Source organism: Artemia franciscana, chromosome 13 (assembly GCF_032884065.1).
Source record: "Artemia franciscana chromosome 13, ASM3288406v1, whole genome shotgun sequence".
NCBI classification, from domain to species: Eukaryota; Metazoa; Arthropoda; class Branchiopoda; order Anostraca; family Artemiidae; genus Artemia; species Artemia franciscana.
The window spans coordinates 30,549,106-30,570,626 of NC_088875.1; the positions used below are offsets into that span (position 1 = coordinate 30,549,106).

Consider the following 21,521-nt stretch of genomic DNA (forward strand, 5'->3'; position numbering starts at 1 on the left):
GAAAACTTGAAGAAAACATCACCTATTATGTAACAAACACCTGCATCTTGAAGAAAACACACCTGTTACGAAAAAACTATTTGCATCTTCAAGAAAATTAATAACACCTGCGTCTTGAGGGAATCGTCGTTAAACTTCTTCTTGATCTTAAACCATTAATGAAGAAAAGAGAAGCAGCTATCTGTCTTGTCAAAACCATAGGGCCCCACTACTATCAAGATCGCCAATAAAATGTCAAGACTGAGACAATGTAACTTTTATATCATTTTTTTACTTTTTTCTTTTAGACACAATGCAAAATAGAGTAATACTGAATAATCTTTCACTTAACGTACACAAAGAGTACTTATAATAGGCTTAGGATATCCAAAATTATATGATTTCAAATTCATCATTTATTTTGCTATACGTATTCATCACTTACAAGTGATATCACTTTCCAATTAGGAATAAGATAATTCGAATCTTGAAGTAGGTCGCAAATTCTGCCAAGCAAACGAATTGATTCCTCTGTAGTTGCAAAAGAAATAGCACAAACGAATTGAGATAGGTCTTTTATAAATAGCACGAAAGAATAGGCAAACAGTTTTGCAGTCTCTGATTCCTTTTATACTAGCATCTGCGCTCCATGTGTTGAACATAGATTGTACAATGTGAAATATTATACGCCTTTCTAGGTTGAGTAAGGCAGGTATCTTTAATTAATTTTGCTTGTCATTATAATGAAGTGAGCTCCCACGGCGTAAAAAAGTGAATCAACTTTTCCAGAAAGTGCATACCGTAGTTCGCCCTCCTCACAACAGTTTTTTTATCTTTCCGAATTTATAACCACCTTTCGAAGCAAATATTTTGAACTGAATATTAAATTGTGGAGTGATGAACTGTCTCAGTTAATAAAATTCATTTTGTTATGGAAAATGATTTTGCAACTGTTTTTCATTTTTGTATATTTGTCTCAAACTAAATTCTTTTACCACTCAACCCAATACTAATCAAAACTCTAAAAAATAAATTTTGATAACAAGACAAAGGGAGAAGAAACATCCCCGAAAAGTCAAGCAATCAAAATGAAAATCAAACCACCAAGTTCAGCATATCAGAGAACCCTAGTGTAGAGGTTTCAACTTTCAATCTACAAAAAAGTGGAATTTTGTATTTTGTGCCAGAAGATCACAGATGCGTGACAATTTTTTTTTTCCGGGGGTAATCGCATCGAACCAATGGCCGAACCAAAATTTTAGTGCCCTTTTCAAGCTACCGGAAAGATTGGAGAGCAACCAGCCTTGGAGAGAGACCAAAATTCGAGATATTTTTTTTTCAGCTGGAAGTAGCCTAAGGAGCAACACTAAAATACGAAACAAACAATACGAAACAAACAAAAAATATTCCGTATATAGGGGGGAGGGTCCCTTCCTCATCCTTTACTCTTGATGCTAAAATTCGACTTCTTTCCCAATTCTTTAAGCACGAATCCTGAAATACAGGGGTCGATGAATTTGAATGAGAAGTACTTTTAGAAAAAAACTTTCAGACTTAAACGTAAACAGCGATAGCTAAGGAAGGGGAAGGCCCCCTCATATACGGAATAATTTCTGCTTGTTTCGAGCTTTAATGGTGCTCCTTACTATTAGTTGATTTTTTTTTTATTCAGTCAAGTTAATCAAGATTAACTTACGTCTCAGAAGTCCATCTTGGTTAGACATGGCAGAAAGAAAAGTTAAAAAAAAATTGCTCTTTCTTGGATAATTTAAAAAAAATAGTCATAACTTGTATCAAAGTTTAATAAAACAGACCAAAACTAATGAGGAAAACGGTTATTCAACTTTATGAACACCTTTATCCACTTTATTGACGCACCAAGAGCCCGTGGAATAAGTTTCAATGAGGATATTCTCACTGGTCGAACTTATCCTAGTGGTTTTCATTGCCTGAAAAGGTAATTAGTAGATGGGAATGCAGGTTTTACTGAGAGGAAAATTTAAGCATTTCAATTTGCAATAAACGGCCTAAAAACAGTAGAATTTAGTCTGTACAATGCCGGAACGACACAATAACCACACTTAACGATAAAAAAAAAATTAGGAACAATATGTGTCCTTTGCTGATTATAAGTGAAAATTAAACCACAGAAGCACAAAATTTAAACAGCGAGAACTAAGTTTGAAAAGCCTACATCAACGCTACATTGTTCTCAAAGTGTGTGTTTTTTCTTCCTTTTTTTGAACTGAAAATCGATGATCGGTCATAGATACAGAAGACCTGTTATGCCAAGTTTCTATCTTTCCAATATATATATATATATATATATATATATATATATATATATATATATATATATATATATATATATATATATATATATATATATATATATATATATATATATATATATATATATATATATATATATATATATATATATATATATATATATATATATATATATATATATATATATATATATATATATACCCTTAACGTTCCCTATGAGTTATAATTGCAAGTAGCTGAAACATAGCACAATTCATCACCTTATGCACGGGATATATTGCTGGTGTTATAGCCGACCGTAATTTTACTTTTATTCCGAGGTGTGACAATAGGACGGTTCGAGAATAAGTCCTGGCCAACATTTTATTAAATAAAAAAAAATTAGTTTTTATAACCGAAAGTAAGGAGCGACACTAAAACTTAAAACGAACAAAAATTGCTCCGTATATGAAATGCGTTGTCCTCTCCTCAACGCCTCGCTCTTTACGCTAAAGTTTTTAATTGTTTAAAAAATTAGAATTGTGGCAAAAATTCAAACTTTAGCGTAAAGAGCAAGGGATTGCGGAGGGGAAAACCCATTTCATATTCGGACAAATTTCTGTTCGTTTTAAGTTTTGATGTCGCTCCTTACTTTCAGTTAAAAAAAACTAGTTTTTTTTATTTAATTTCTGAACGTTTTTGAATTAATACATGTTTGGTTTTCGCTCTCCGCACATAAATTATTAAAACGAAATTTTCATACTAATTCTTTTTTTGGCTAAATGGCTTTTTCCTAATTTTGATCAGACGATTTTGAGAAACAAGAGGTGGGGAAGGAGGCGTAGTTGCCCTCCAATTTTCCGGTTACTTAAAAAGGCAACTAGAACTTTTAACTTTTAACGAACGTTTTTATTAGTAAAAATAAACGTAACTTAAGAATTAACTTACGTAACAAATTTTTATATTCTTATATTTTTATTATGTATATGAGGGGGTTTGTCCCCTCGTTAATACCTCGCTCTTTATACTAAATCGTAAGTTTTGTTCCAATTCTTTAAGAATTACCCCTGAATCAGAAAGGCCGTAGAATAAGTTTGTTGAAATTACTAAAAATACTTTAGCATAAAGAGCGATTTATTTATCTCCTCCTAAATATCTTGCTCTTTATGCTAAAGTATTTTTAGAACCCCCCATATGCTTAATAATCTCTGTTCGTTTCAAGTTTTAATGCTACTCCTTACTTTCAATTGAAAAAAATTTCATGTTTATTTTTCATTGTTTTTTATAGTAATACTAGAAAATCCTGCGCCCTTTTCATTGAGTTTCTCTTCCCCATGATATATTCCTCCAAGGAAAGATCCTCCCACATAGCCTCCTCTCCTCAACCCTACCGCCAAACCAAAAAAAAATCCCCCTGAAAACGTCTGTACACTTCCAATTAACCATTACTGTATATAAACACTGGTCAAAGTTTGTAACTTGCAGTCCCTCCTCCAGGAACTTTGGGGGAGTAAGTCATCCCTAAAGACATGGTTATTATGGTTTTCGACTGTGCGGAACAAAATGGCTATCTCAAAATTTTGATCCGTTGACTTTGGGAAAAAATGAACGATAGGGGGCCTAGGTGCACTCCAATTGTTTTGGTCACTTAAAAAGGGCACTAGAACTTTTCATTTCCATTAGAATGAACCCTCTTGTACCATTCTAGGACCAATTGGTCGATACGATGACCCCTGAAAAAAAAACAAATAAACACGCACCCGTGATCAATCTTCTGGCAAAAAATACGAAATTCCACATTTTTGTAGATAGGAGCTTGAAATTTTCGCTATCGGGTTCTCTGATATGCTGAATGCAATGGTGTGATTTTCTTAAGATTCTTTGACTTTTAGGGGGTGTTTCCCCCTATTTTCCAAAATAAGGTAAATTTTCTCAGGCTCGTAACTTTTGATGATGAAGACTAAATTTGATGAAACTTATATATTTAAAATCAGCATAAAAATCCAATTCTTTTGATGTATCTTTTAGCATCAAAATTAAGATTTTTAGAGTTTCGTTTACTATTGAGCCGGGTCGCTCCTTACAACAGCTCGTTACCACGAACTGTTTAATAGCCTAGCTCGTAAAATTGACAGAGTAGATAATTCGTTAAAGCGGTAAGTGGAAAGCAAGAACCAGTACAAGGCGGTTTCAAGATGACTAAAAATGGCTTTGAACTTACTCTCATAGCTAAAGGACTTGTAGAAGTATCCACTGGTTGACATCTGAGATCATAGTTTGATAACCAAGCAGACATAAAGGTCTAGAACATAAATGTCATCATCGTCAAAAGAGTATATCACTAAGCACAAAATTATTATAAACGTTGAAAAAAAGAAAATATTACTGTGAAAAAGAGAAAACAGCCAAACACAAGGAAGTCCCCTTGCCGAAGCGGTTCGATACCCAAATCGACAATCAGATTGTCTGATAGTCGATTTGACCAGATCGCAGATCGTAACTTCAGACCCGATCACAGAGTTTGATTTAGGATAGTTACAAAAAAATGAGGATCACAAATGTTTTCTGGCTTTTAAGCAATGGCTTTTCTAGCTTTTAACGGTGCATAAGTAACATAAATTTGTAGTAACTTTATCCAACGGGTAAGTACAATTTTCGATTAATTGGGTATTTACTAGGCCTGAAAAATTTTGAGTCTTAATCATTTAGAGGCACATCCACTTGTAACCACTTTCTTATCTCTCTGAATCGTAAATATTGTTTTCTTTGTTTATATGCGATTGGAATAAGTCGAGTCATTTCTCTTTTATGATGAAGAGTATTTTAAGCCCCCCTGCCTACCAACAACAATCTCTATTCCATGATATTGATACCTACCGTTTAGAAGGGAGTAATGAAATCTAAGTATTGTTAACATATAATCTTAGTCAACATAATAAGCAAAGAATTTACAATTAATACAGATGATGATCGTAGCAAACCAGGAGGCCAACTGGTGCTGAAGCCCCCTGAATAAAGTAACAATTGAACAACTTTGGTTTGATTTCTTTCTTTTAATTCTTCTTCTATAATGGTTTTTTTTCCTATTTTTGTAGGTTTGTTTTAAGTCTTTTCTTCTCAATACTGATGGCGCCTTGTTTGATAGAGGCGAAATATACATGTAATTATTCCCCTTTTCTTTTCTACCTGCCATAGACCCGTTCTTGTTATCAATATTTTATTCTTGTTAAGGCCCCCTGAGAATATATCGGAAGTGAACTCATCAAGTATTTGCATTCCCTCTAGTATCACCCTTTTTAGTACTGACTCTGCTGACAATTGGCTTACTTTGAACCCCTAATCTAAATCCTCATTCAAATAATCATACGCTTATCTTTGATTTTCCATTTTACTGTGTAAGATTCTTCGATGTAAAGACAATAGTACAAAACAAATAAGGATAAAAAACGAGAAAATTATCTGAAATATGGAGGCAAATAAGAAATATCATGAAATTTCTGAGAGGGCGGATTGTGGGACCTTCATGTGTAGCCTAATTTTTGGATTTAATTTTTAAAAATTCAACCATAATAGGAGATCCTTAATACCAATCATATTGCTGGTATGACCTACCTCTGATACCCCTCCTAGTAAAAACCTTCTTTGGCACAGGGTGATGGTTTGTCCTCTTAAACGTGTCAGAGAAATAGAGCAAAATTGGGCAAACGAAAAACAACAAAATTTTTCAAGGATGATTTAAACTAATTTGACACATAGTAAAAGCATTACTACCAATTTTTAGTAAGTATTGAGGGTATAGTTAGTATTGAGAGTATAAAGAGCATTGTTAAAGCCTCACTACTGGCTTACTGATAAAACATGTGTCCATTTAGAGGCTAATTTCACCAAGAACACAAACGTAATAGGAAACTCAAAGATAATATTTACTGGTGATTTTGGCCTTAATACATCAATGACCTGGTCAAACAATTTCCAGATTTTTGGAGTTTGTCCATATCCTTAACTACGGAGAATCAATTCGTTTTAAAATGCACTTCTTCAACCTAACTTACGCACAAAAAAAAGAACGAAAAAAATTACTAACGATGCGTCAAACTAATTTATATGTACACTAAGTTCTTTATTATCCATGGAATTGGATGATATTGCAATAGTGGATAATCTGAAAAACTCAAAAATAGACATCAGCATTTTTTCTATATCTGGGATCTAATGTTCCAAAGCCCTAGAATTCATGCTGAATAATCTAGGTTTTCTCCAACAAATTCAATACCTTAATAAAGTTTTGGAACATTTATGAAAGTTATGCGGATTCACAATCTTCTATTTCGCTTTCTAAAAATAATTTAAAACTATAGCTAATTAATAATGATCAATTATTACGAAATCATGGAACCCGGTGCGGGTTGTTTATTTTATTATTATTGTTATTTAAGGGAGCCGGTTTTCGAGTATAACTCATTTTGTAGGCACCTTCTACAAATATTTTATTTTCTGTTGTATCATGTCGTGCAGTGATGTCGTGAGTGTATAATGTCATAATCTGTCATGTAGTGAAATTAGACTAAACATTGAAGGAACTTGAACTAGGTTATTACTATAATTATGTTATTATCATTCCCGCTTTTTTCTTATTTATTTTTCTTTTGCAGATTTTCAAATGAAAGTTACATTTGCGGAGAAAAAATCAATATTAGGCACTTACTAGCGAAGATTAAAGAGTTTGATTAAAGAGGAGACAAATTGTACAACAGGCTTTGTAGCTAGCAGTACCGAGTGCTGTTATAACACACATAGATAATATTTATTTCTTAAAATAATTCGACTCCCAAGGGGATATAGATAATCTTATCATACAAAATTTTCTTATAAAAAAAATCTTTATTTTTAGGGAATACCCTTGTGAATATGCAAGGTTGAGAAAAAAAAAATTGGGGTTGGTCAAATGTCTTCTGAAATATTCAACTAGAGCATATATGTTCTTTGAAGTTACAAATATAGCCCTTCTATGGATAATATTTTATCTGTCATCACGAAGCACCAGAAGACAGACCATCATGCCCAAGATTTTTTTTAGCTTGGATTTACTATCTTGTTCACTACTGAAAAGAGGACAATTTGAATTTAGTTTCGTAAGCTTTTTTTAACCCCTAACCAACGGATGTAGGATCTGACGGACACCCTGAAGAGGCACAACTAAAGCTTAGCTCTTTATGGGACTCAAGTCTCATCCGATAGTTTATATAACGCTTGCTGCTAGAATTAAGGTCATTTAAGCTATCTATATTAGCATGCTTTAATTTTTTGGTTAAGGTGCGTGTTTACATCCGTAAAAAGATGTTTTTTCAGGATGGTCCTTACCGACGGGGAATGGTCCAATTAATGGACTTGGGGACACGGAAATCCACAAAAATAAACCATAAGTGTATCCGTTTTGCTTTGAACCTGCACGTTAGACTTATTTTTGAAGCTGTTAAGTTCCATGGCAAACAGGACACGAGAAACCGAAGACATATCTTTTCCCCGCCAAAATTGATCTCATTTCGCATATATTTCGCCATAACTGAAAGCGATGATAGTCTAGTAGAGACAGAAAAAAGCGTAAACCACAACATTTGCAATAAACATGAGCAATAAAAATGTTTTTGGCACCAAAATGTTCCGGAAAATTTTTCGACACATCCTAAATCTTTCGTACATGAGCACCCCCTTTCCTAGGGAAAAGAAAAGGGAGTGGGGACTCAAATCTTAATTTCTGCAATAGAAAGGTCGTTTGCTACTAATTAAAACCGAAAAAGAATATTCGAACCAGAATCATTTAATACTTGGTTTCTCGCCAGGTTAGAGGATGTAAAAAGTCAAAACTTTATTATGTACAGTATTTCTAGATTTGAAGGTCATTTTCTAGTAGTTTACGCCCTTATAGACAGAAAACAAAGGTAGAACTTAAAAATTCCATCATCAAGTAAATCATTTAGACCGTAAGCAAGAAGTGAGCCCATACGTGTTGCTGTCACCGGGGGTTCACCGAAAATTTCTGGCTGTGCAAGGGCGGTCACAGGATTGGCTGAGAAAGGGAATGCTACAGAATTGTACAGTAGAACCACGCAGATGTGTTGCCAATACATGAATAATGTCCAACATAATTCGAAGGAGGTTTCTAGGTTCTCCAAGATCTGGCAGCTTTGAACTGTGTTTCTAAACTACCTAAGACAAGCTTCCATATTTTTCAGCCACCGAACACCGCCAATACCAGACATCCAATTGACTCTTTTTTCAGCTCTGTTCTTCGCGAATTAGGTAGTTAAGGCCCACAGCTTTATAATAAAACTGAAAAATGATTCGGAAACTGATTCGTGATTTGAAAAAGCGACGGAAGCTGGGCACAACTGTTTCCTCATCTAGCAACTGAGCAGATCTTGACGAAGAGTCTCAAAACAAACCGAGACTTGACAAGAGGTCGAGGATTGTCGGAAGTGCAAAAAGCTGAATGTACGTCGCCTAATCCAACTTCTGCGAAAGTTAACGCTTTGGTGCAATCCCTTACTGCCAATAGCTAATTAAAATACCCCCAGCCTGTTGAACATCGGTTAGTCGAACATCTCCAGAGACATTGCCAATATTTAAACCATTTTGTCAGTGTAGGGGCTTTGTGGAAAAAAGATCGGAATAAAAATGTTTGGTCAACCAGATGCTTCGAATCTGATACATACGTTCAAATCTGAGCTATTAACACTCGGGTTGGCAGTATTCGAGTCTCATGAAACAACGTGGCCGGCAGACTAGGCAGGACTTACCAATAGCTCTGTCGTCTATGGTCCAGGGCTGTTTTATGCAGTAGGATCAGACACTTTATTCGCTTACGGGGATGTGTTGTTTCTTATTTACCTTTTGTACAGAATTATTTCAGTTTAACTGACGTCATTCTTGACTGTTATGCAACTGAACTGACCATCAGACATCAAACCCATCTGAAGCAGATGAAAGGAACACTGACGTTAATCAGTCTCACTTTTACCATGCAGCTTGCTTACAAGAAAGAAGGCTTTCTCTTCAACTGAGACAACAAACTGAATACAATTAAAATGATAGCTAGAGAACTTTGCGGAAGCCGGGTGCCAAGTCTAACTAGCCATAGGTGATGCAGATGTTTTCATAGCAAAAACTGCACCGTCTTCAGCCGAGCAAGGGGAGTCCTGTTTGATTCAAAATTATATCGAGTAATGTGTGTTGCTGATACACTATGAAAATCCCGCATCTCGGCAGGCATCTCTTCATTCCCAGACTAGAGCTTCTAAAGTGAAAATTTTACTTTTACTGTGAAGATTTTTGACATCATTTACTTGAAGATCTAGCACCAGAGCTGACAAAGTCAGCGTTGTTCGTCCCAACTTCGATGATACCAGTTTGCGGTTGCATGGTATTGGTAACCTTTCAGTACTAAATGACACAGCTGATGCTAGGTGTTAAAGCCAATAAAATAGTTTAATGTTTTCAGCAAACAGGGAAAAACTCATTAAGGTAGATGAGAGAGGTCTTCTACGCTTATACTGAACTAAATCTGACAAAGCTTTACCTGAGCTCCACTACCGTCGCTTCACATCGAGTGCAGCCAGTACGGCTAGTTTTGTTCCACACCGAACACTAAGTGCCCATGTCAACTGCTGCAAAGTACCCCACTACATGAGTTTTCATTTTCAGATGATGACAAGGTCGTACCCAGTGCCAGCTCTAGAGCCCGAAGTCTAGATATGAAAATTTTCGTCAAAAGAATATGTACCTGTTATGATTGATGCATCACTCCTGAAACACTTCTCAAACGGATCTACTGCAACTGCAAAAGTGACCGTGATGACATTCAACGCGCTTGCCAAAAGTGACCATTTCTATATTATTCCTTGTTAATAGTGCCATCAGTCATGCTCCCTAACCTTTCTTTTGAATAGTGTGGTCTTTTTGAAGGTGATCCATATAAGTAAGCCAAATTCTGCATTTTAATCAATAGCCTAGTGATTAAACGTCAAGTTGTGATCAAGGTGTTCCCGTGTGTTTCTTTTTTATAGAGCTTTTACCTTTCTTGCTTGACAAACGAACCTGTCAAATCCAAGAACATAGCTAGAGATGGTAATCCTGTGATACTTTCATTCCCCTCTTCCAGTGCTAAAGAGTGGGGGCAGGAGCGACAATAAGCACAAAAACATCAATGTAAGCAAAACTGACCCCTTCCCCTTTGAAAAGGGGTAAGATTAATTCAGAATTTTACTGGCTGGAATTGCTATTAAGCACAGTTAAAATCATAAGTAGACCACAGACAAAAAATGAAGTCTTTTTACCCCCTAGTTACCCAGTTTACAATGGGGTTAACCTATTGATTTTATTTTCGAATTCTAATTTTGTTTTCAGTCCCCCTACCCTTGAATTATTAGAAAATAATCATAACTCTGGAAAAGACTGCACAACTATAAATTTGGATTATTTACCCACCTCACGTAGAACGTAAATGGGTTCTAAATAATACCACTGCTCCATTCTGATGTCATTTTTGGTTTTCTTGAACTTTGCCCAATAGAAAACGACCTCTCAAAATGTTGCAGAAATTACAATTTAAGTATTTTCAACCCTACTCTCCGACATTTTAAAAATCCATTTTTTGCATTTTCATTGAAAAAAAAATTAAAAAAAAACAAAATTGCCCCTCGCCTCTATTTTGGACATATCTGCATTATTTTTTTTAAATCCCTCACCTTTCTACAATTTCTTGAGTCTACGTACCTATATTTCATAGGGTTTGCCTTAAATATACAGGATCACACTTGAAATGAAACTTGAAAGTTCCGCACTTGAAATCAATTTCTAGCCCCAAATAGGGCTATCTACCTTATTACAGTTTTTGTTTTAACCAGGGTTTAGCTCACAGCTTCGCACTTAAGGGGAAGAGATAGACGGATTTTTCCAAGTCGGAGGGGGGATCAAAAAATAAATTAAAAGGACTTTAAGACCATTGTTTTTCTACTTTCATATAGAGGAGGTTCCTTCAGGACAATCTCTGGGGAAGAAGAATTTGCACTCCTTGAAATGCGTGTCTTAACCTTCAAGAAAAACTTTTTAGCAGTTTCTTACTGAAATGAGAACGAAATTGAGTTTCTAAATCTTGCGGACTTGCTACTTGCAAGATGTAAAAGCGAAAACATTCAATGGCCTATCTTCCGGTTAATGACACCTGTTGACGAAAATTTTGGCACATGGAACGTCTATATCGTTCTTCAAGCAACTTTTTATGCTGAATTCAAATTTTTCATCAGAATTTTTTTTTTTATCATCCTCAGTTTTTCCACAATATGAGCATTTAGGTATGGCTTTTGTAGGTTTTTTTACGCACGGTGAATTACAGTGTTAACGCATGGGTATAATTCCTAAATTTTTCACCACATTTTTTTCTTGATCCGACTGCACCGTATAAAAGATGTGGTCGTAAAAATCTTTGGACGGGGCAAATTTTCTTGGAAAGTGAAACTACTAGCAGCTGTTTTAACATATGAAAGTGGTTAAATTAAAACACAATGAAATTTTTCACAAAAAATACATTTCTTGGCAGCACAGCCATTGATCATAATAACACAGAAAAAAAGACAAAGCCTTTCATTTGTGTTATAAACATACAAAAGGATATAACAAACAGATTTTGTGAAGATACAAAACAATACAAATATATGGAAATCGTGAATTTATACATTTGTCTTGGAATATTAATAAAAATAAACTTAACAATCAAATGTACTTTTCAGTAAAAAAAAAAAAAAAAAAAAAAGAGAAGATAGAAGCTGATATGACATCAGTCATATCAGCCATATTGACAGTGATATACCACTGTCAAGGCCTATTGTAACGAAGGTAAATATTGAAATAACGGGAGGTTTTATTGTCAATTTAGCATAGGAGCAATCACGGGAACGAACAGGACCAAGAAAAACGGGAAAAAGGTGGGTACAAGCAGTGGCAGATCCAGGTGGGCGCGCGGGGGCACGCACACCCCCTAACGTAGTGGTGGGTTTTGGGATAATATCATGCTGCCATATTAAACATATTTTTCGTAGAGTGTACAGCTTTTCATTTTTTTTTATGAAGCGGTGGTTTCAATAACTTACTGCTTCTTGTATCAATATTTTTACACTGTTTTAATTTCAACAGCTTTATTATAACTTTAACCCTCAGCAGGTTTTAGATTAAATTTACGACCATTCCCACAACCTAGAAAGGGCGTATAATCGCTGAGGTTCCCTTTTAATTGCTAGCATTTCTTTATTCGCAAGTTTATCGGAGTAAAATATTTTGCCCCCCCCCCCCCTAAAAAGAATCCTGGATCCGCCCCTGGGCAAAGGAACAAAGCAACACAGGAGGGTAAGGGCACACGAGCGAACAACCCAGGAGAAGAGAAGCGAAGGAACACAGGCACAAATAAATGAACAAACCCAAGGAAGAACACAGAAACAAATGATATAAGGAACATCACAAAAAGAAATCAACGAGGACGCTTAAAGCAAAGACGATAGCAGTAGTGGTGGTGACATAGACACAGACTCTAAACACTTAGTATCTAAATATTCCTATCAGGACATGATTAGTAAATGTTCAATCTTCTATAATACTCAATATTCAAGTCATGATAATTATATAAATATTTTTTGTTTTTTGGTCATTTTTGAAAATATTGCTCAGTATTGGGGTATGGATAAAGTTGAAATAAAATATTTTAAGCAGCGATACGACGGCCCTTGGTCATCCATGACCCAGCTTCCAAGGGCCCCAATGCCCATCTCCTAAACTTTTTCCCCTCTTTTTTGGACTCAGAATTGTTTGGACTTTTTTCGACTGGTGAACATGGTTTTTTGGATGTTCTTTCTTTTAATGCGGCTGCCACAGGGGTACTCTATGGCTGGTCATCGACACTACCTAGTTTATTCTATGTTTTCAATCAGTATTTATTGTATAAGGGAATGATAACACTCGCATCATATTAAAAATAAGTGGGGATGAAATATTCAAAGAAAGTACGTGCACATGATAAAGTTATCGTTGCGTTGAATGCTGACAAAGACAAATATTTGAACTACGAGACAAGCATTAATAGAGATCTAACTGGAAATGTATGTGTGCGTTGTCATGACAATGAGAGATTAAATTCCTTTGGAGTATCGAAAAGATTCAACTCTTATAATGGTGCATATACGAGAGAAGTATTTCCAGAGAAGTTAGTGCTCGGAGACAATACATGCCTGAAACTAACAGTTGACGATGAGGGTCAACTTCTTACTAATGGTTCTGGTAATACGCGAATGAAGGTATTTAAACAAAAATAGAGGTGGGGATTGAAGGTTGGCTAAAGGTACCCAGGTGCAGGTATAGATTAACTGGCTGTTTGCTCGTCTCTCTCACTGTGGCTGTGTGTCTGAGCAGGTGTTTGATTGTCCCAGTATCTGTCTTTGTCAGTTTGTATCTGTTTGTATTAGTCAATCATACTACTTTAATCCATATTACAAAATTCGTATTTTTCAATTTGCTTATTTGAAGCAATTTTACATACGAAATTCTCATATAAAGAATCACTTTCGGTAACAGCCAAATAAAAATCAGTGGGTTTATAGTCATAATAGCCAGTATCTTCACAGCAATGTCGTGAAAACCACTCTCTTATTATCCCAGCAATTGAAGCGTAGATCAGGTTCTTCCCCTAAAACAATTTGAAACCACGACGATACCAGTCTCTTAGAAATGAACTGAAGTAAAGCTTAAGGTTTTTTGCAATCATGCCAAGGTAAGTATTTTCCCATTTATTATAGTGATAATTGGAGCATAGGAAACCTCTTAGGTGAGAGTCACAAATCCCTTCAAGACAGGACTTATAGTCTTTAACTTGCACTGCGTATTCTCTATGCAATTTATACGAATTACATAATCTACACTTTTCATTAGTTATCAATAATAGTACAATTCTCACAGGGTGACCAGATGCTCAATGTATACAAACATAATGGACATGCGCAAAACATTTTCAATGTTGACTGTCTTACTTCCAAAGAGAAATTAACTTGCGATCCATATAACGAACGTTCTTTGCTATCACTTTTCACTTATGCTGATCGCTTATTGGGTCACTAGAGAAATGGGAGGAGTAACTGAAACTCCGGGTAATCTTAAAACAGATGCGCAATATCATTTTGTTTTGTTTCGATTAATATATTAATAAATTGACTAAATGCCTCGGGACAACAAAACACAAGTCTTAAACAATGCCCCAAAGACGGAGACTCATTTTTCATTATAACGTCTATCATTCTCTTTCGCACTGATAAAGTGCGAAAGATTCTCTTTTGCACTGACGATCTTTGAAAAGTATCATCTAGAGTTGTCAATTTTTCCAAAGTCACTATATTCCAAATGATTTTTTGTTATGCTACTTGCGGTTATCCACCTCTATAACGCTTGAATTTTCTCGGTACTGTAAAAAAATTGAACTCCTTACTGTCATGGCGTCATGGCAATGCCCACTTACATATCCAATTACGAAGCACTTTCATAATTCAAATATTTCTCTTCCCCGGCATTTAATGCTACTACAGCACTATAACGTACATACACCTTTTTGGAATGTTTCATCTTCGCTTAAAAAAAAAAAAAAATAAGATGTAGATTTTTATTCTTCCGATGCAGAAATAATACTGAAGCGATTACAAGATGCAAAAAGTCACGCAAGATTACGTCATACTCAATAAATTCAACAAATCGCGCAACTCCTATTATGTAACAGACACTCGAATCTCTTAAAGACATTCCCTATTACGTAACGTGCACCTGTAACTTGAAGAAAATTAATAACAGCTGCGTCTTCAGGGGATCGACGTTAAACTTCTTTGTCATCTTAAATCAGTAAACGAAGAAAGAAGTAGCAGCTATGGGTCGGTTTACAGTTATTGAGGGGATACTACTCACACATGGAAAATAGATATTACAGAGAATAGAATGAACACCTTTGGTTTTGTCACATAAACGAATGCTTTTTTTCTTCGTTTTTTATAAAGATTAAAATTTTTTATAAATCTTTTAAAGAAAAGAGGTTTTCTCAATCTATTTAAGCACAGATACTGAAAACGAACTCAAAAATGCTACAGAAACACAACCATTTTTATTACTTTGAAAAGTGTTACAGAATAAAATTATTGGTCATTAAAAATAATTTTGAATCAGCTGGTTTCCTCTGTCTCGTTAACAAACATTTTGAATTCATCTAGAAAACACAACAGAAAAACAGAAAATCCAGAAAAGGGCTAAATCGCTGACTAAGCTTACGCCCTCCAAATGAACAAAACAAGTAAAAATTAATTTTGTAATTTCGTTTTCAAAAACTTATGATGGTTTCTTACAAATGCAGGATTCCAGTAAGAATGAGTTTTTGTGAGATGTGAACATATGCTTTTTGTTGGACAAAGGAGGCAATCTTGAACAGGCTTATTGCACAAGGAATACAACCATTGATAGGAAAAAGCAAGATTTATCCTGAAGGAGTATCCCTAAAGAAACTTTTAGATATTATAATTTTCATCAGCAATTGATTTCCAAGGTACAAATGCTGTCTCTTTACCGAAGTACGACTTTTAAATTTGAGTTGCATCTGAATTTAAACGAAGATTTGCTATAAGTGAACGTGTGTTGTGTATTGAACATAAGCACCTACTGTTTGGAGGATCCAGTTTATTCTCAGAAGGAGTAAGTAGAGATACTGATCAACATTATACCGATACCCATGCAACAGCTAACCCATTAAAACAAGGCATATTGCATATATACTTGGGACACAACAAGGTTTCTGGATGTCAAGTAATCTGTGTTAGAAAACCTACTTTTTTGTGAACTTGGGTGCTAAATTTTATCATGAGACATAAGCTTTTGGAACATATTATAGATAATATTGCATCCCTAGGTATAAAAGGTAAACATGCACTATCTAAAATGAAGTAACTATAATAAACATTTTCCAAAGTCACACCAGGAAAAGAAGAAAGAAAGAAAGAAAATATTATCTTACCTCATATGCCATCCAAGCAGATAGGTATATCTGGAATGCATTATAGACCATGAGCACAAATTTGAGATCAAAAGGCTTTCTATTTTCCATTACTCTTGGGGCGACAATTACAAAAATTATGTAGAGTATCATAACACAGATAACTGGGATTGGTGACTTGACTAGAAACCATTCTGCAACGCGAGAATCTAAAACAAAAGTTTTATTTTTATTTTGAAGCTATTGAACAACTTTTTAAGAAATAAATACATTTTTTTCTAGAAAATTAGTTTAAAAAACTTTTCCCAAAAAACAAGTTTTCAAAGAAAAGTAAACAGATCCACTAAGCCAAAAACGAGCAGAAATGAAGTAAAATAACCTTCCAAGCGTAAAACTACTACAAATCACATCAATAAATAAAACTCAAAACAAACAGAAATCAAACAGTTCGTGGTAACGAACTGTAGTAAGGAGCGACCCGGCTCAATAGTAAACGAAACTCGAAAAAACGGAATTTTGATGCTAAAAGATACATCAAAAGAATCGAATTTTTATTCTGATTCTAAATATATAAGTTTCATCAAATTTAGTCTTTGTCATCAAAAGTTAAGAGCCTGAGAAAATTTGCCTTATTTTGGAAAATAGGGGGACACACCCCTTAAAAGTCATAGAATCTTAACGAAAATCACACCATCGCACTTGGCGTATCAGAGAACCCTAAAGCAAAAATTTCAAGCTCCTATCTACAAAAATGTGGAATTTCATATTTTTTGCCAGAAGACAAATCACGGGTGCGTGTTTATTTGTTTGCTTTTTTTCTTTTCCCGAGGGGCCATCGTATCGACCAAGTGGTCCTAGAATGTTGCAAGAGGGATCATTCTAACGGAAATGAAAAGTTCTAGTGCACTTTTTAAATAACCAAAAAAATTGGAGGGCACCTAGGCCCCCTCCCACGCTCATTTTTTCCCAAAGTCAACGGATCAAAATTTTGAGATAGCCATTTTGTTCCGCGTAGTCGAAAACCATATTAACTATGTCTTTGGGAATGACCTACTCCCCCACAATCCCTGGGGGAGGGGCTGCAAGTTACAAACTTTGACCTGTGTTACATATAGTAATGGTTATTGGGAAGTGTACAGACGTTTCAGGGGGATTTTTTTGGTTTGGGGGTGGGGTTGAGGAGAGGGGGCTAAGTGGGAGGATCTTTCCTTGGAGGAATATGTCATGGGGGAAGAAAAATTCAATGACAAGGGCGCAGGATTTTCCAGCATTACTATAAAAAAACAATGAAAAAACAAACATGAAAACGTTTTTTCAATTGAAAGTAAGGAGTAGCATTGAAAATAAAACGAACAGAGATTATTACGCCCATGAGGGGTTCTAAAAATACTTTAGCATAAAGAAAGAGGTATTTAGGAGGAGATAAATACCTCGCTCTTTATGCTTAAGTATTTTTAGTAATTTCAACTGTTCATTCTACGGCCTTACTGATTCAGGGGTCATTCTTAAAGAATTGGGACAAAACTTACGATTTAGCGAAAAGAGCGAGGTATTAACGAGGGTACAAACCCCCTCGTATACATAATAAAAATTAAGAATATAAAAGTTTGTTACGTAAGTTAAGAAAAAGTTACGTATATTTTTTACTAATAAAAAACTTCGTTAAAAATTAAAAGTTCTAGTTGCCTTTTTAAGTAACCAAAAAATCGGAGGGCAACTAGGCCTCCTTCCCCACCCCTTATTTCTCAAAATCATCTGATCAAAACTAAGAGAAAGCCATTCAGCCAAAAAAAGAATTAATATACAAATTTCATTTTGATCATTTATGTGCGGAGAGCCAAAATCAAACATGCATTTATTCAAAAACGTTCAGAAATTAAATAAAAAAACTAGTTTTTTTAACTGAAAGTAAGGAGCGACAGTAAAACTTAAAACGAACAGAAATTACTCCGTATATGAAATGGGTTGTCCCCTCGCAATCCCTCGCTCTTTACACTAAAGTTTTACTCTTTACCACAATTCTACTTTTTAAAACAATTAAAAGTTTTAGTGTAAAGAGCGAGGGATCGTGTAGGGGACAACCCATTTCATATACGGAGTAATTTCTGTTCGTTTTAAGTTTTAATGTGGCTCCTTACTTTCACTTAAAAAACTGTTTTTTTATTTAATTTTTACAAGAAATAACCAAGCGATCAAATAACTCAGCGATCACAACTCCGATGCCTTCTCAAGACTAGAACATAATTCTACGGCTTTTCTGATTCAGGGGTCATTCTTAAAGAATTGGGACAAAACTTACGATTTAGTGTAAAGAACGAGGCATTAACGAGGGTACAAACCCTCTCATATACATAATAAAAATTGAAGAATATAAAAGTTTGTTACGTAAGATAATTCTTAAGTTAGGTATAATTTTTACTAACAGAAAAATTCGTTAAAAATAAAAATTTATAGTTGCCTTTTTATGTAACCGAAAAATTGCATGGCAACTAGGCCTCCTTTCCCATCCCTTATTTCTCAAAATCGTCTGATCAAAACTAAGAGAAAGTCATTTAGCCAAAAAAGGAATTAATATGCAAATTTCATTTCAATAATTTATGTGTGGAGAGCAAAAATCAAACATGCATTAATTCAAAAACGTTCAGAAACTACATAAAAAAAACTAGTTTTTTTAACTGAAAGTAAGGAGCGACATTAAAACTTAAAACGAACAGAAATTACTCCGTATATGAAATGGGTTGTCCCCTCCGCAATCCCTCGCTCTTTACGCTAAAGTTTGACTCTTTGCCACAATTCTGCTTTTTAATACAATTAAAAGCTTTAGCGTGAAGAGCGAGGGATTGCGGAGGGGACAACCCATTTCATATACGGAGTAATCTCTGTTCGTTTTAAGTTTTAATGTCGCTCCTTACTTTCAGTTAAAAAAAACTATTTTTCTTTTTATGTAATCACATGAGAGCGCGAAAGCATCCCAATGCTATCAATTTTTGATTTATTAAATGCACCTGCCTATCACATTGTATCAATTTAAATCTTGCTATTAGCAAAATTACATATTGAATAAAATGCATTTTGAATAAAAAACGTCAATTTCACAATACGTTTTCTCGCTAGTATATGAAACACTCAAACGAAGAAAAAAGAGACAGCTTTTTTTCTTTGTTTGCATTTCGTCATTTCTGAGATGTTTTAATGAAAATAACATGCTTCTTTGAGTCAAAACTATGCATTTTCACGCCACCGTGACAATATATGGCTGACCCACCCTAGCACCCAATTCCAGGGGGAGTGGGGTGGTTTATTATTAGAGGTTAATTTAAGTCATATTAAGAGATTTTTTCTCAGAGGTCTTAATGAAAATGCCTTGTTTCTATTGCTTTATTAGACGCACTTGCCTGTTACATTGTATTAGTTTGAATCTTAGTATTATCAAAATCACATTTTGAATGTGATTATATAGCCGTAAATATAACGCTTTGCAGTAGAAGGCTCATTATTTACAATAATGAAATGCGCTACCGAAGAAAAGTAGACCCTTTTTTGCTTTTGTTTCAATATGAGTCATAGATAATAAATTTCTTACTATATGGAGATAAACCAGGAACAAAAATCATTTTCTCACTAACAAATGAGAGAAAAAAACACACAAAAAAACCAAATTCAGAGACACAGACACACAGTCAGAAACACATAAACACTACACAGACACAGAGACATGCAAACAGATGCTCTATCACACAGGCATGGCGGGGGAGAGACGAAAAACACACACAAAAAACCACAAACTCGGACTCAAAAACACAAACATACAGTCAGACACACAAAAACACAAAGACAGACAGAGACGTGCGAACAGATGCTCTGTCGCACAAGCACGATGGGAGACAAGGACACATAAAAAAAAAAGCAAAGTCAGACACACAAAAACACAAAGACAGACAAAGAGACATGGAAACATACGCTGACTCACACAAGTGCGGTTGGAGAGAAAAATAACACATAAAAACACAAGTCAGACACGCAAACACACAGTCAGAGACACAGACCCATGCAAACAGATCCTCAGTCACACAAGCATGGTGGGAGAGAGATAGAACCACACACAAAAACACAAAGTAAGACAAACACACAGAGTCAGACACACAAAAACACAAAGACAGGCACAGAAACATCAAAAGAAACACTCAGTCACACAGGTCAGCACGGTGGGAGAGAGACAAAAAACAAAGTTAGACACACGAAAACACAAAGACAGATACATTGACATTCAAACAGACGCTCAGTCACATAAGCACAATGAGAGAGATTAAAAACACTTAAAAACACAAAGTCAGACACAAACACACACAGAGTTAGACACATAAAAACATACAGACAAACACATAGACATGCAAACGGACGTTCAGTCACATAGGCAAGATGGGAGAGACAAAAAACATACATAAAACACAAAGTCAGGCCCACAAAAACACAAAGACAGACACAGAGACATGCAAACAGACGTTCACTCACGCAGGCACGGTAGGAGAGAGACAAAGAAAACACACAAAACCACAAGGACAGACACAGAGACAAGCAAACAGACGCTCAGTCTAACAGGCAGGATGGAAGAGAGGCACAAAAACTACACAAAGTCAGACACAAAAACACACAGACACAAAAAAACACATGGACACAAAGTCAGACACAAAAAAATGCATCCAATGGAAATGTCAAGATATCAATTTGTTCAAAAATAGTCCAATTATCATATAACAATGCCTTGGGGCTTGACAGAATCCCCCAGAGTCTAGGTGTAAGGGTAGGAGGTTATGTCCCAGGGCCTATACAGTTTTTTCTATAAAAGGGGTGGTTTTTTGAACTTTAGAGGGGGCTCATTGAATGGAAATGTACAGTTCTAGTTCTCTTTGAAGAGTCAGACATGATGGAAAGCAAATTTTGAAAAGCTTCTTACTTTTAATAGAGATCACCATGATCATAATACAAGAAAATCTGATAACTTAACTCATGAGCTTAGGAGTACCACTCGGAATCTTTTGTAATTTGGCATTATGGTCCCCATGTTTGGAATATATTGCCCAAGTGTGTGAAGAATGTGCCTAATCTTCTAGTCTTCAAGTCACAGGCAAAGAAGTTTCATTTATCTTGTGACTGATTTTGATGTGAAGCCTGCTCCAGGTTGTCATTCTATTCAAGGTATTTCCCTGATTTA

General features: G+C 35.2%; 1 protein-coding gene across 1 annotated transcript in view; it reads right to left on the bottom strand.

Annotated features, from left to right (window-relative positions):
- LOC136034790 (very long chain fatty acid elongase 7-like) overlaps nucleotides 1–21,521 on the bottom strand; it is a 57,852-nt gene that overhangs the window by 32,085 nt on the left and 4,246 nt on the right. Inside the window, exons 2-3 of the mRNA XM_065716202.1 lie at nucleotides 16,331–16,518; nucleotides 4,472–4,552 (exon numbers count right to left, since the gene is read on the bottom strand). Of these exons, the coding sequence (XP_065572274.1) occupies nucleotides 4,472–4,552; nucleotides 16,331–16,518 (269 nt within the window). The remainder of the gene's footprint in view (nucleotides 1–4,471; nucleotides 4,553–16,330; nucleotides 16,519–21,521) is intronic.